The following is a 17,003-nucleotide window of genomic DNA, read 5'->3' on the forward strand; positions in this document are numbered from 1 at the left end:
AGTGGCCCGATTGTTAGTCGACGCGATTCTCCCCGAGTGTTATGTTCAATACAATATGCCATCGCAGTGGTATAAAATGAAATATTCAAGCGCACTTCGACAAACAGCTTCATGTTTTTATGGTAAATTGACGCTATTAATTTTGAGCACGAAAACGACGTTTTAAAACACTGTGCGGTGGTCAGCTATTTTCGTCCGCGTCCCTTATAACCTATTTTGTAAGGTGATTCATCAACAGTGCTATCTTTGAAAATGAACTACCTTGGTTATTCAACTAATTTTTCCGATCTTATTTTATTGCAAATAATTATATTATTATTCATTATATTCAGAATTGCACATAGTGTGTCGTATGTTCTTTGATTTGATGGCATTGTAAGGGAACACGTATCCGCCGGTTGATGCCAATCTAGCTGACATCTCTTTGGACTGAGCAAACTAATTTAATTGCATGTTTAGTGTTTATTTGACCAAATAGGGAACTAATCCACTGGGCATTTAATCTGCGTGAGGAATACGCATGGTATTGTCTGAGTGAAAAAATGGGAATTGATAGTTTCTCGAGAAGAATCAGAAGCCAGCACTATATCTTGCGAACCGTAGCGCCTCGGTGCGACTTGGAACTACACTCTCGGATCCTTTCCACATTTCATCGGGCGTTCCTCAAGGGAGTCATCTCGGACCTCTTCTATTTGTACTCTTTGTGAACGACCTCTGCAGTGAATTATCGTCTTCTAAAGTCATGTATGCTGATGATCTGAAAATTTACCGTGTCATAACAACTATGGTAGACTGTTGTGCATTGCAAATTGACGTCGATAGGATCATTGACTGGAGCGACAGAAACGGAATGAGTGTGGATATTCAAAAATGCAGTACAATCACTTTTACACGAGTACATACTCCAATTAAGTTCGAATACTCAATGTGTTCTGCTCCCGTAGAACGAGTTGTATCCGTCAAGGACCTTGGTGTCATTCTCGACTGTAAGCTACGCTTTACCGCATATAACTCTTCCGTTATAGCTAAAGTCTACGCTGTACTTTGACTCATCCAACGCAACACTCGTGATTACAATGATGTGTATTGTTTAAAAACACTATATATTACACCATTGGTACGCAGTATTCTAGAATATGGCGTTACTATTTGGGCTTCGTATCACACCATACACATTAATCGTATCGAACGGATACAGAAGAACTTTATCAGGTTTGCACTTCGTCGGTTACCCTGGCAAAACCGTTTCCAGCTTCCTCCATATGAAGATCGCTGTATCCTCATCAATCTCCCTACACTGCGAAACAGACGGATCTTTCTGCAACGAGTTTTCATTTTCGACCTTCTGACGGACAACATAGACTCTCCTGCGCTTCTAGCAAAACCCGACCTCAACGTTCCGGGAAGATCTTTCCGGAGAATTGATTTTTTCCGACGCGCAACACATCGCACGCAGTACTCTTGTCAACTCTTCAATAGTGTCTATCATTTGTTTGATTTTAATATTAGCAGAAAATCGTTTAAATTAAAAAAAGGATTAAGTTAGTGTTTAGTCTAAGTCTGTGCGATGTAACTTTTTTAAATCGAAGACAATACAATACAATATCTCACTACACCGTCACTAGTACTTTTTTGATAGGGTGCCCATGCTGGGCCGGGTCGCCGGATCTGATGAAATGCTATGTATCTACAATGTTCGAACTGGTTTTTGTACATCATTAACAGAGCATATATTCATTAAACATAATGTGTAATATATCAGAATTCGTGCAACTATCAAGCCATACTCATAAAAATCCTGAGAAAAAGAAACATACTTTTTTCGCTTGTCTTTCGCGGGGAACGTGTTAACCGCTACACACAACATATCTTTATTTTAATTGGAGAATCCATTTTTGGTTAGCACTCGTTAAACGATAGGATAGACCTAGTGTTATAACATGTTATTCAGAAATACAGCGGCAGCAACTATTCCCAGGTTGTGACAGATACACTACCACAATCAAAACAATGTGTCTGCCTTTAGCATACAGGAAATAATTATCAGTGCCGCCACAGTTCGGCTTAAACTTCCGTTCGATCCAATCACAAAACTTGACATTTTTTGGCTCACCGAGTCTATTTTCAAATGTAAAAGTCTTTCTCAAGACATCCTATATTTTTTGCTCGGTCAGTCTTTCTCGAGGTTACCTACATTTTGTACTGGACTAGTCTTTTCACAATAATGAAATGAACCATTCATTAATGGTTCAACTTGTCGAAATATTTAATTTTTTTCCAGCATGTCTGGGTCCTCCCTGAAGGCTGGTGTTTGGAGATTTAAACACTATTATGTTGTGCAAAAATTCAAAATTCGACATCTGTGTTTCGCCTTCTATGAGCAATATTGGCAATAAACCTATTTTTTCCAATAAAAAATAAGGTTAAAATTTGGAAAAATTTCCAACGCTTCTGAACCTTTACAAAGATCATCAATCTCAGTCACACCATCTTACAAAGCGGCGCGGTCTTATGTTGCAGTGGCGACAAAAAGAACGATGACTACCACGTCTCCAATATCATCTCCACACAACATTTCGATTGCTTTAATGGATCTAGATAGCACTACGGAAGGAAAATTGACTTTTCGCAGCAATCAATGTTTCAATTGATAACTGCATTGCTAAATTTTACCTTCATGTTTGAAGTTTTTCAAACTGGGTAGGAATTTTAATTTATTGCATTTCAATGCTCCTTCACTAACAATGTGCGAAGACGAATTTTTCAACTTCTTGATGGTACAAAATGTGCATATTGTCGTTGTGACCGAAACTTTTTGAAAACCAAATATTAAATTGACCAGTAACTCTAATTATGCAATTCATCGATTTGATCAAATTGTTGGATTCGGCGGAGTCATTGCCATAGCGGTTAATCGCAGAATCGAACATCACGTGTTACTCTCTTTGCACACCAAAGTGATCGAGCTTGAGCATTGAAGTTGAAACCGATCTTGGAATCATTGGTATTGCTGCAGCGTACTTGCCTTTTCAATGCACACTTCTTGAAGGGAAACTTTAAAAAAACTTACAAGAGATCGGTCAAAATTCTTCGCAATCGAAATTCGAAAGGTAAACTAGTTTTTAATGACTGCTCTGCTGGGTATTGTTCAGTTTTGACCAAATGAGTGTTCCCAAAAATGAATGAACGGGTAGGATAACTGCGTGAATATACAATTAGCATGCATACACGAACATGTTCACTTTAGAGATGTTCTCTGGTCATGAAACAAGATATTATAGAATTTTTAAAGTATTCTTTGGTATACTGGCAACGCGATCTTCAAAAATTGTGTACATTAAATTTGCGTGCTGAATTTCATGCATTTTAGGAAAAAAATATTTTGAATTGAATGAGCGAAATCCGGATAACGCACGCTCAGTGGCTTCAGAATAGCAGCACTCGGATGGAGACTCGGACTACTCACAGAAAAAAGCAGCGAAGCCACACAAAACTTTTGTGGTCAAATGTTTAAATGTTTAAATTTATTTAAAATTATAAGAATTAAAAAAATGTTCATGATTATGTTTCTGACAAAAATTGTTAACGTAAACGCGCCTACAAAATGAAAACTCCTGTTGGGAAGTTATTTTCATGGACATGGATAAATCCGAGTTTTTATATTTTTAAGCCACAAAATGTCAGATTAGCTTACACAATTGTTCCGATAGTTTGATAACTTTTACAAAAATTATTACACAAATAAAATATGCAAAAAAAAAACAACATTCTAGACGGTCAACCTCACAAGTATGAAAATCCGAAATTCAAAAACGTCTTCAGCGGATTTCTAAGAACTTCTAGTAATTCTGACAAATTTCAAAGGTTTGGAACATCTAAAAGATCCTATGAAGAGGAAAAAAGTCAAGAAAGTCCTACAATAATTCTAATAAATTTAGAAAAATGCTAGTTATAAATAATAGTATTTTGCAGTTTCATTTCATTTTGTTAGAGTGATGCAGCAAGAACAGCTTGAATCTCTGAAGGGCTCCGTGCCATAATCACTCACTACCATTACAGACGAAACGGGCAATGTCACCCACTAAAATACTGCCTAAGACTAATTGTATTGATAAATTTGTAGGTGCTTAAACGTTCACTTGATCACCGAGACGTTTTCATGTTTGTGAGACCGCATAGACGATCGCGTTAGCAACTGGAGTTGTATTATCGTGAAATGCTCGAGCATTTGCATGTTATCGTGCGCGTTCTTTTCATTTGTATGTGTATGTTTATTTGCAACGACAACCTGTTAGCGTAAGCTTCATATCAGGTTAAGGAAATTTTCTTTTCTCAGGCTGTATTGAACAGGTGAATTTCTCAGTGCATGTGAACATTTTTCAAAAAAAACTTCATTTTGGATCGTTCCTCTTACAAAAAAATGCAATAGACGATAATGATGGAAGATACAAGTCTTCCTTCAATGTACGACTCTTGGAAAGCTTACGGTGTTAAATACCAGTGCCAGTCATTACTTAATCTAAACAGAGGAAGCACACAAAAGCAATGTTAGTCCGACACTGATTGTGATTATATTCTTCATATATTACTGCGTATTCTATATATCTGTATATATTACTCTCAACAACTGCAACGAGTAGAGAATGGTCGTTAGTAGAGATTGGGATTCGAATAAACTGTACTGGCATTTGCGTACGATTTAAGATGATCGAAGACTCTGGATACTTGGCCCCCAGGAGTACCATAATAAATGTTCACGTTTAAATAGAAATCTAGGAGATAAATTCAATAAATATTAAGCTAATGAAATGTGTAAAAAAAGGAGATAGATCCAAAAAAATGAAAAGAAGATTTCCGTCTTTGTCGCCTGATACAACGGGGGAGCAGGAAACCAGTGGATCAATTCATGGCTTTAGACATCACATGCTACGCGGCTATTTTGGATATCGATAATAGTGACATCAACATTCCAGTGAATTCCACCTCCTCGTCGTACATAAGGATTAAACAATTTTTTAAAATATTTTTGTATTGTAATTAAAATGTCTTATTCATTCTGATGAGTTTGACTTTTAAACTGAGGTATTGTATCTGTCGTGTACAAAATGATTTAATCCAACTTTTTCCTTAAGGAGAACTATAGCGCTACAATGGCTCGATTTGGTTGTTTTTTTTTTCTGCAAGTAGAACTCCTGTGCTTACAAAACTTCGTGACTAGTCGTTTGCTCATGAACTCAAGTAGTGTTCTCTTTTTGAATTCAGCGATTATCTGACGGACAGGTTGGTCCACCAAGATAAGGATGAAACAAAACAGAAACACAAATTTTCTTACTTACTAAAATTAGGCATTGTGCTCTTCATGCCCACAATGGTTAATCCAACTTTGTTGACTATTCTTATAAGTTATCCTGAATTCTGAGAAAATTTTGCGACGAACTTTATGAAATGAGTATCTGTTAGAATTGGCGAATACGTGGCAAGGTTAAGATAAATAAGCTGTTTATGTTCAGAAGAGCAATCTAATTGTTTAATTGTGAATATGTGGTTTCTATGTCACTGTTAGGTGGATACAATCAGTAATATCCTCGTAAATATTTCGTGTGATGAATAAAAAAAATTCTATTCGAAAACAAATATTTCTTTTGTATTTCGATTTTACATAAAAATCGATTTAACGTACATGATTGAATCGGAAAATGTATGTTAAATCGAGGTATACCTGTACCAGGAAACTTGTCACCTTTTGATTGATTCAATGCCTAGTCGAATGAACAAAACTATTAGATCACAAGATTTGAAGATTTCAAAAACCAAAGAGCCAACGATAGAAAGATCCAAAAGTCCAAGAACCCGAATAACCATGGAATAAAAAAAAAAGATCCGAAGATCTGATGATATAAAGATCCAAGGGTCTAAAGATTAAAAGATCCAAAAATCCGAAGATGCAAGTATATTAAAACATTCAAAGTTTGAAAGAATCACAGAAAAAACGGTCCAAAAATCACGAATCCAAATATCCTGACGTATTGGACGCCTTGTTCCGATTGAGATGATCTGGGTTGGGATGTAATACACGGAATAAACAAAAGAAGAATAATAGAAGAATGAATATCACAATTGCTGATGCCTATCTGCAGCTACTACTTTAGTCTAAATCATCCGGTCAGATCAACATCATCCGAATTTTTCCAGTGATAATTTTGGCTGCTCCTGCAGCGGTCCTTATCACTTGCCTAGGGATGTGCGCTTTGCTACTTTTTTGGAACTTCTCCAGAAAATGTGGTGACAAACCACGGTATACTTCCCACTCGATTTAGCTATCATACCTGCAGAACGTTGGCCGCACTCTGCTTCCCTTGTTTCCTGGGGAAGAGTGCAATACTCATTCGGGTTATGCTCCACAGCGATAGTGGCTAGTGTTTTTGGATTCTGCAGAGAAGTGAAATTATACCACTAACTAAACCGATAAAACCGTTCACAATCGTGAAATTTTTTCAGCTTAATGTGTTATGCTTTGCCAAAACGAAATACTCTTCGGTGGATGTGGCAATTTTCCAACCAGTGCTTAATTGACATCCTGGCGAGTTACAGAGATATAAGAGTGCATACTTAACTCTTTTCCACTAATTAGGGAAAAGAAACGAAGCTACCCTCAGGTCAGCGAAAATCTCCTGGTCACTAGAGGTGGCAACTGTACAAGTCAAATTCCAATCAAACGAATTATAGTAACAAACTATGCTATATTTCACCCTAAGGAGGAAAATTGGGTAAACACCAAATTTCTCACTAGGGCGAATTTTTTTTTCCTTACTTGTTACATGTTTGCGTTTCGGCTTCGCCTCATCAGAAACCGACACTAACTTTTTGTCGGAATAGATTAGCGCCGGCTTATATTAACAAACCCAACCAGATAATCGTTCAATTATATGCACACTTCAATGCATTATCTCGACCCCGTTCCTGTCGCGATAATGACAAACATAAACTAATCGACGATTAAGAAAGAAGAGCTTCCACGTACCTTCTCATTATAGGGATTTATCCAAGCAGATATCATGAAAACAAATTTTTGTTTATCCGATCCACAGGAAAAAAATAAAAGAAAAACACAAAGCAGCGGCTGTTCGATGGGCGCTGGTTGGGCTTTGCTTGCACACACAAAGCCTACGATGTTATTTATTTTTCCTCTTCTTCTTGTTGCTATACAATATATTTTATCGAAACTGGTGTTTTCTTCGGTTGCTCGTTGCTTCCGAGCGACCTCACTTCTTCTCACTCACTCAGCAGGCGCGGCGGTTCGGCGTCGGAGGCGCGGCGCAACGTCGGGGACGTCAACGGTGTGACTACGTTTTATTATGAATCGAGCGAAGAAAACAACTAAAGAAAACTGAAAGAAGTCGAGCTCCTGGCGGGGTACTAATTACAAATTTACCTCTTCGAGCACACCGATCTATTTGTACATACGATCTGCGTATGATTTCTTCTTCTTTTACTTCTTTTTTCCAAACGAACCAAATTTCGAAAACCTCGATTTTTTATTTTTTGCTGGCTATTGGTTGCTCCCTTTTCGACGAATCCGGAGATGCAACACAAGAAAACCCGTTCTCCAGCTAATGGATTTCAATTGTTATCACTTGTACTGCGGGTGCATAAAAGCGCACACTTTCGAATTCACTTGTTTCTCTTTAAATTTTCCGACACACGATCGGACGACAGTCACAAAATTCACAAAAAAAAGAAAAAGTAGTCAATGCGATTCGACGAACGAATGAAGCGTCTCGGAATTTCGTCCTACACACAGCTGGCACTGGTTCGTGGGTGCAGACACACACACACACGACACTCGCACCAAGAAACTGTCTTGCTGATTTTCCACGACTCACCGTTAGTCACTCTGGAGGAGGAAATCACAATCGACAATGTGGTCAACGGAAGATAAACTAAAAGTAAAAATCAACCGAATCGTCACTTGACACCTACGCGGAGAACGCGGCTCGCAAACTCCAACGCGCAGTTACGATCGATGACGGTAATAGCCAGAACAGCAACAACTGATCGCTCCAGCTGGTTGATTCGCGGGTTCCCTCTGATGGGATTTGCCAGCCTGTTTCGAAAAGCAAGTTTTTTTTGTCGTTGCTTCACAGTTTATTCAGCCGATCGATTTCTTCGCCTCAATCTGCCACTAGCGTATGAACCCGCTCGGCCGGATCAGAAAAATTCAATAGACAATTTTCTCAAACCCGTTTTCTGTGTACCACGAACACTCTCACGTTCCGAATTAACCGTACAAATCCTAATTATCCCACTTCTCAGTGATTGCGTCGTAGCAGAACCACTAAACTATACGGATCGTTACTGCAGATTGGCAAAGATTAGGCAAAATAGACCAAACGTTATGTGTAACTCGCTAAGCTTCTTCGTTCCGATTTTTTTTGTTACTTTGCTCGTCCTTCTTGCTGATCTGCGATGTCGTGTTCTGCGAATACGGTCTCGCTCTTCTTCCCCTGGGGTCTCGAGTATATAACGATATATCGCAATTGCACTGCCACTGTCGCTAATGCACTGCAGTTTGCTGCTGCTGCCAATGGCTAAAAACTGTATGTTTGCTGTGTATTATTATTATTATTTCGGTGATTCAGAAAAACGCAACCAATTACGCTCGACAATACTGACTGACTAACTCTGAACTCGACACCGCGACTACGAACCAACGACTACGCGTTCAATTGGCCCCTCAGTTCGATGATACTCTCGCAGCACTCTTCTCGAATTTCACGCCACTCATGACAACACACACCGCACACGGTAGCTCACTCTCGCGCAGTTTTCCTCTCTGTGAGACGCGCAGCACCCACCAACACCGAGACAGATCGCGGAGGCCGCGAGTTCTGTCAAGCGAAAGGTTGTTTTGCCTTCACCTGAAGGACGGACGGACGGCTGTACGTGAGTCGATGCAATCCGCACTCGGCGCGCACCGTTAGATCGACATACCAGCAGCAAGACACGCAACTAGAAAACAATTTACCTTCAAATCACAAAACACACACGGACCAGCAAAAAAGTTAAAACAAAACACCTTCACTCACTCACCCGCTATCAGCCAATCGGTATCTGACTGAAAACACACAACGCAACGATGACCGACCACCTTCCGATTGATGCGCGGTGAAGAAAAGGTCGCAGCTCGCCGCCCTGTTCGACAGGTTATCTACTGGCAGTAAATTATTCTGTTTTATTCTTCATACTGCGTTGGGAAGAAAGCGAACAACACACTCGGGCCGGTAAGGTGGAGAGAAAAAATTTTGATACGAGCCCACGTCATTCCAATCGCATCCAGTAAGTGCTATCTTCGAGTGATATTGTATGTATGTTTGTTGCTTGCTTGAAATTTTGCTTACTGGCGTCTTGCGTGTTTCAAGTATGGGAAAAATTAAGAAATACCTTCACTTTTCTAATTTTAAATGTCCTGGAATGCTTGAAATATTGTTTCTATTTGTCTATGGCAGCGGTCGCAGTATACGGTTTCGAATGTGTGTGAAAATTTCATATGATTTAGAAAGACGTGTGTAGCTTTGGCCAAACTGTTGTTTTGATCACAGAAAAGTTAATGAATTCGGTTCTTTATAAAACAGAAAATTACATTACTATACTAAATTCCCAGTATGACGTAAGTTTTTTTGACCATTGATATTTTCCTTCTAACCACATTCAAATGGCTACATTACTTATTATTAGGAAAAGTTACTAGCTTAGGGGAAGCTTGTCTCTCTTTACCGTGAGATTATTGACATGTTTTTTCTTTAAAGGCACGTATTTTCGTTTGGACCAAAAGAGTGACATTAACCTTCTTAGCCAAGTCACTCCCATATATTATATCCCCTTCAAACTGAAACGGTCGGTACGGTTGTTCTCGTTTCTTCCGCCTTTAAGATTCAAAACAAGTCGTTAATTAAATTATTCAATTAATGAATAATTCAATTGCCGTCTAATTTTGAAACATCTTCCCAATTCTAAACAATAGGCCTGGCAGTTTCAATATTTGCGACATATGAAAATATGCTTCAAATATTAATGTTGACAAGAAAAACACTTCAGAATAACTGCAGTGTTTTCCAGGATGCTTTTCAATACTGGCTGTGCAAAAATTAGAATAGAATATAATAGAATAAGGCACGCATTTTAGATTGTAAAAATTACAAAGACGTCGTAAGTGGTTTTATGGACGATAACGTAATGAAGGTGTTGCAACTGATAAGACCAAACTGAGCTGTGGTCAAAGGTTCGTCCTGGAGAATACAGAAATTACCAAATATGGTTCAATTTATACTATAAAGCTAATCGTAAATTATATCATAAAGTTTATACGACATGAAAGACTAATCAGAAGAAAAATTTGAAGCTTAACACTCAAAACGATTTTAACGTGCATTCATAAGATTTTTTTTGTGAACTGTGTATTAGAGACTGAAATTTGTGTTCTATTTCATACTTTACTAAAATTATCTCATGGATTTTGACCGACCATTTAAAAAATTCTAGACCTTTTATTCAAAACGCCATATCTATGATGAGTGACTATGTTTACTTTCTCTCCTGTTAATAATTCGGTCGCTTTAACATTTATCCCTCAACTATTTGCATAATATGCTAGTCAGAACCACCGTCTTTCGATCGGTACTTTAAGGTTGGGCAGAGAATGCGCAAAAATCGAAAACGAAAAAAGCAGTTTTTTTCAACACCGTGTGTTAGATCTTCATAAAAATCAATCAGCAGTATTGAATCAACATTCTACATAAGCTGATTGATTTTTATGAAGATCTAACACACGGTGTGGAAAAAAACTGCTTTTTTTCGTTTTCGATTTTTGCGCACTCTCTGTCCAACCTTAAATAAGTGAAAAGTGCTATAATAACGCCGTAAAAATCGAAAGAGAAAGTAAGCAAAGTAAACAAAGAGAGTCACTCATTGTAGATATGTCTTTTTAAAAAAAACGCTCAGAACTCTAGTGTTTTTGAGTTCCGGGCTCTCAAAAAATGATTTTGATTTCTTGAGCGTTTTTTTAAAACGTCATATCTGCAATGAGTTACTCTCTTTGTTTACTTTCTCTATCGATTTTTACGGCGTCACTATAACACTTTTCACTTATTTTATAGTACAGATCGAAAGACGGTGGTTTTAACTAGCATATTATGCAAAGAGCTGAGGGATAAATCTTGAGCGTTTTTTCAAAACGTCATATCTGCAATGAGTTACTCTCTGTTTATACATTCTCTTTCGATTTTTACGGCGTCACTATAACACTTTTCACTTATTTTACAGTACAGATCGAAAGACGGTGGTTTTAACTAGCATATTATGCAAAGAGCTGAGGGATAAATGTTAAAGTGACCGAATTATTAACAGAAGAGAAAGTAAACAAAGAGAGTAACTCATTGCAGATATGACGTTTTGAAAAAACGCTCAAGAAATGTTAAAGTGACCGAATTATTACAGGAGAGAAAGTAAACAAAGAGAGTAACTCATTGCAGATATGACGTTTTGAAAAAACGCTCAAAATTTGTATTTTACTAAATAATTCTTAAATTTCAATCTGTGGATGGGCTTCATGAAACAGTGGTTTAGTTTTTGTACTTAGGCTATATGGTTAAAATAGAATTATTAGTCCAATTGCATCTATTTCTATTTTCGGTATATTATTCTTATTTTCAAAAAACTTATTTTAGTATTTTCTCTGTCCGCCTTTTTCCCGTATTTTTCATTTTTAGGTTTGTTTCATTTAAAAAAAAAAACATTTTTTCTTTTTTTTTCGTTTTACTTTTCATTTGTGTTGTAAATTTTTCGGTTCCCCATTCATCAGTTTTGAAATTTATGTTTTTCTTTTGTATGTACAACTTTTTTTATTTTAATATACTCTCATATTTCTTTATTGTTACGTTCCATTACCTTCAATAATTATTTAAACAATTTTCCATGTTTTCTATTTTGTTCATTTCTTTATCTGAATATTTTTGCTTGCATTTTATTTTGATCTTTTTGCATTTTGCGCATTTTTTTTGTATTTCGTTTCTTCAAATTAAGAATTTTTCCCACTTTTCTTTTATATAGATTTATTTATCATTTAACATATTTCCTTTTTATTTTCTAGTATATTTCCTCATTGAAATATTTCTATTTTCTCCCATTTTTTCTAGCATTTTCATTTTTACCCATTTAAACCATTGTGGTTTTACACGTTTTCTATGATATCAGTTTTATCTGTTTTGGGCTATTTCCACTTGTTCCTGTAGTCTATTTTTCTTCTTCAATTTATGCTATTCAATTGTTCCCAGTTATTTCTACTTGTATAATTCCAATGCACTTATTCAATTTTAAATCAGTTCATTTCAAAAATAATTTGCTCACTTTTTCATTTTTAATAGTTATTTTATTTTTAACTTTTTATTCCATTCTTGTTCTTTACCATTTGTTCTATTTTGAAACATTTTTAAAAAAAATCTTGTTTTCTGTTTCCATTATTTTTATATTTCAAACATTTTGTATTATTGTTATTTCGACATCTAGCTCAGTAGTTCATTTTGTTCGTGGAAGTGTGGCTGAGGGCCCATGTGGGAACCCATAGGATTTCGCTGCTGGTGTTTATAAGGTGCTGATAGAAGATTGTTGGGGTTCCAGGCGGCCTGCCCATCGCGAGGAGTGAGGTGAAGGGCCCCTGATGTGCGTTGATTGACGTTCTCGTTGTCTGGTGGTTGTGTTGGGCTATGGGCGACCTCTCCAGCTCCGGTGAGGGGTTTAGCAGAGGGCCCATTGCTAGTGTGGTCGGGGTGGATTCATAATTAGATGTTGCCGAAGAAACCTGCGTCTTTAAGGAAGCTTAGGACAATTTAGTTCCTTACGGGACCATTGGCTAGGGTGTCGCGAATTGAGGACGGGATGTCGTGCCTTACCCGAAGGTCCTGGACCTGCGTGGTTTCCGTGTGTCAGGTCCGCAATCAGGATAGGACTTTCTGTTTCTTCCAGTCTGGCCGATTGTCCCATTTTACGAGTATCCCCTTAATGTTCTGCAGAATTTTAGTATTTTCTCTGTCCGCCTTTTTCCCGTATTTTTCATTTTTAGGCTTGTTTCATTTTCTTTAAAAATCATTTTTTCTATTTTTTTCGTTTTACTTTTCTTTTGTGTTGTAAATTTTTCGGTTTCCCATTCATTAGTTTTGAAATTTATGTTTTTCTTTTGTATGTACAACTTTTTTTATTTTAATATACTCTCATATTTCTATATTGTTACGTTCCATTACCTTCAACAATTATTTAAACAATTTTGAATTCCATGTTTTCTGTTTTGTTCATTTCTCCATCTGAATATTTTCCCCTGCATTTTATTTTGATCTTTTTTCGTTTTGTGCATTTTTTTGTATTCCATTTCTTCAAATTAAGAATTTTTCCCACTTTTATTTTATATAGATTTATTTATCATTTAACATATTTCCTTTTTAAATTTTCTCGTATTTTTCTTTATTGGAATATTTTTATTTTCTCCAATTTCTTGTAGCATATTCATTTTGACCCATTTAAACCATTTTGATTTTACATGTTTTCTATGATATCAGTGTTATCTGTTTTGGGCTATTTCCACTTATTCCTGTTGTCTATTTTCCGGCTTCTGTCCAATTGTTCCCATTTATTTCTATTTCTATAATTCCATTGCACTTATTCAATTTTAAATCAGTTCATTCAAAAAAATAATTTGTCTACTTTTTCTTTTTTCATGGCTATTTTATTTTTAACTATTTATTCCATTTTTGTTCTTCATTTGTTATATTTTGAATTTTTTTAAAAAAATTCTTATTTTCTGTTTCCAATATTTTTATATTCCAAACATTTGGTATTATTGTTATTTCAACATCTAGCTCAGCAGATCATTTTGTTCGGGGAAGTGCGGCTGAGGGCCTGCTTGGGATTTCATCGGGTTTCTCTGCTGGTGTTTGATTGTTGGGGTTCCGGGCGGCCTCCCCATCTCGAGGGGTGAGGTGGAGGGCCCCTGTTGTGCGTTGTTTGACATTCTCGTTGTCTGGTGGTTGTGTTGGGCTATGGGTGACCTATCCAGCACCGGCGAGGGATGTAGCAGAGGGCCCATGACTAGTGTGGTCGGGGTGGGTTCCTAATTAGATGTTGTCGAAGAGACCGGCGTCTTTAAGGAAGTTTAGGACGTTTTCGTTCCTTACGGGGCCATTGGCTAAGGTGTCGCGAATTGAGGACGGGATGTCGTGCCTTACCCGGAGGTCCTGGAACCTGCGTGGTTTCCCTGTGTCAGGTCCGCAATCAGGGTAGGAATTTCTGTTTCTTCCAGGCTGGCCGATTGTCCCATTTTATGAGTATCCCCTTAATTTTCTGAAGATGTCCCTGGGATGAAATTATCGTTAAGGACTTCGACGAAGTACCGAATGGTGTCCACGATTGGCATTCCCAGCGCAGCTAGGTGGTCATGCGGCAGTGCCTGGAGATCCAGCAAAGTGTGGTGAGTGGGTCAGCGTTCTTCTCGATGGCCTGGACAAAGGGGTATCGGAAGCGTCCGATCTCAATCGCGCGGACTACCGGGAGGGAGTTGGTGAAGATGGTGGTTGCTATGTCTTCTGACTTTTGAGACAGGGCCAGGGCAATGGCTGCGGTTTCGGCGGAAAAGACCGAGCACTCTGTCGGGGGGTGTAGCAATGAGCCTGTCCCGCCGTAGCGCCGACTCTGACTTCGCCATTCTTCCTGGATCCGACGGAGTAGATCCAAGTATGGTTCGAGAATCGCCGCTCCACTGTAGGCTGACTGAACGACTTCAGGGACTCCTCCGACCCGGATCGTCCGGCGTTCTATGGTAGAGGTGGTAGGAGGGATCCGGCGAATTCGATGTACACCTCTCTGGCTATTTTCATCGTAGCCGAGTCAAGGCGATCTTCCACCGAAATGGAAGGACGCCGGCCTCGACGCAGGCGCTTTCGGTTCATGTACTGGGCAGTAGTTTCGATGCAGTCTGGATGGACCCTTGGTACAGAGGTGCCAATATACTGTTCATTCCTGAGAGGTTCCGTCCGGTAATCTCGATACCGTAATAAATTCGGCTATGAATTAGCACTTGGCTGATGGTCAGTGCAATATTCCGGTTGCACTTCGGATACCGGGCGCATATCATCTGCACCAGCCTTTTTCGGTTGGCGCAGCCGGCTTTCAGTTTCTGAAAGTGGTGGGAGAAGGAGGCTATTTTGTCCAGTACGGCCCCGAGAATCCCGCAACTCCTTTTTGTAGGAGATTGGGGTGTCCGCTATCCGTATTGGTCGATCGGTGGCTCGATGGTGGTTTAGGCATATGTGGGTGTAGCAGCTCTTGGAGGTAGATATACGGTAACCGACGGAGCTTTCCCCCCTACCTACGGCGTTAACTGCAGTTTGCAACTTTATGCGGGTGCGGCCTTTGGGCATCTTCTTGGGGAGCCTAGCGTATATCATCTCCATGCTAATGAGGAATAGGATGATCGCCAGGACAGGTCACTGGGGTACTCCGTTTTCCTTTGGGAAAATTGGCGGTTTCCGAGGTAACGTTTTACGCAATGGCCGAGGTTTCCACGGATTTCCCAGCGGTCGAGCTGACGGAGCGCATCCCCCCACCCCATACGGTGTTGAATACTTTATCAATGTCTGGTGTGTCGATGTCGGTGTGTAGGCCGTCTTGCACTGCCTGGTCTAGGGCTTCCCTCAGAGATGCTAGGTAGGACCCTGTGCCGTATCCGGAAGGAGTGTTGCCGATGGTCCAGTAGCTGGCGTTGTTCAAGGGTTGTTATTAGCCTTCTGTTCACCATCCATTCGAGGGTCTTTCCGGTGCAGGGGATGAAGCGAAAGTATCGAAAGTCTTAGGTCGTCCGAGTCCCCTGAATCTTTTGGGGGATCGAAACAACGAGGGCTGTTTGCCACCACTCCGGAAGGAGCCCGTCCTCCCCCCGTGGGAGGTTTCTTTGAAGTGGGTATCTGACGTTGTCGATTCCGGTGGTCTTTCCTCGCTCCTCGCTGAGGGCGACTGTCAGTTCTTGTCCGGAGAACTGCTAGTTCCACTCGGGCGATGAATCGGGGAAGAATGTCACAGGAGTGGCTTCGAGTAGGTTTTTTCTGGCCTGGAGCTCGAGTGGTAGTGAAGCGGTGGCAGAGAAGTAGGAAAAATACCGTCCCAGATCATCGGCGATTTCGCGGGGCTCGAGAATTATGATGCCTTCGATTACTAATGAGAATCCGGTGCTGAACCATTTCCTTTGTTGGCGAATCAGGGTGGATTCCATCCAGGAGTGTGTTCCACCTTGTGAATTTGTCCTCGGCGACTTCTTTCCGTACGTCATTCCGGAGCTGGCGGAAAAGGTCGGACCTGGTGGCCCAAAGCGGGCTGTCGACCAGTGTTTTCTAAAGGGTTCGAAGGGCTCGTCGCCGGTTACTGATAGCGTTTATGAACTCGAGGCACCCCCGGTGGAACGCTCTCTGCGGGGTGGAGAAGGCACTGCTCCGGGGAATACCGGCCTCGGCGACGTGGTGGATGATCTCTGCGAGCTCATCCGGTATGTAGGTCTTTTGTGGGTCAAAGTTGTCCATAAACACTTCGCCGAAGTTGGTCCAATCGGTCTCTTTATACAGTCATCGTCGCCGTCGTGAAGTGGTCGACGGGGCTACCTTGTGGGTGATTATGATGGGGTGGTGATCGCTGCTGCATGAGTCAGACAGGACGGACTATAGACAGTCCGCTGCCAGGGAACTAGAGCAGATGGTGTGATGATAGGGCAGTTCCTCTGGCCAAGCTTGGGCTCCTGTCACCTAGCACGATGGCCCCATTGCTCTGTACGGTTTCCAGAATTTCGTAGCCGCGACGGCTAGATCAGCGTGATCCCCAGGCGGGAATTAGGAATGGAGGTGGAATTTATCGCATCAATTGGTCTAACTTTTTTCCGTCCTCTCGGACCTCATGGGAAATGTATAATGATACGA

General features: G+C 39.8%; 1 protein-coding gene across 6 annotated transcripts in view; it reads right to left on the reverse strand.

Annotated features, from left to right (window-relative positions):
• Nucleotides 1-8,728, reverse strand: part of LOC131692000 (terminal nucleotidyltransferase 5C) — a 360,737-nt gene extending 352,009 nt beyond the window's left edge. The window contains exons 1-2 of one of the 6 annotated variants that reach the window (XM_058978819.1): nt 8,440-8,720; nt 7,022-7,683 (exon numbers count right to left, since the gene is read on the reverse strand). In XM_058978819.1, the coding sequence (XP_058834802.1) occupies nt 7,022-7,057 (36 nt within the window). In that variant the 5' untranslated portion in view covers nt 7,058-7,683; nt 8,440-8,720. Of the gene's footprint in view, nt 1-7,021 lie in introns of all 6 variants that reach the window. The other 5 variants (XM_058978818.1, XM_058978820.1, XR_009305894.1 and 2 more) reach the window with 5 other exon arrangements.
• Between the last annotated feature and the right edge of the window lie 8,275 nt (nt 8,729-17,003).

The sequence above is a fragment of the Topomyia yanbarensis genome, chromosome 3 (assembly GCF_030247195.1).
Source record: "Topomyia yanbarensis strain Yona2022 chromosome 3, ASM3024719v1, whole genome shotgun sequence".
Lineage (NCBI taxonomy): Eukaryota > Metazoa > Arthropoda > Insecta > Diptera > Culicidae > Topomyia > Topomyia yanbarensis.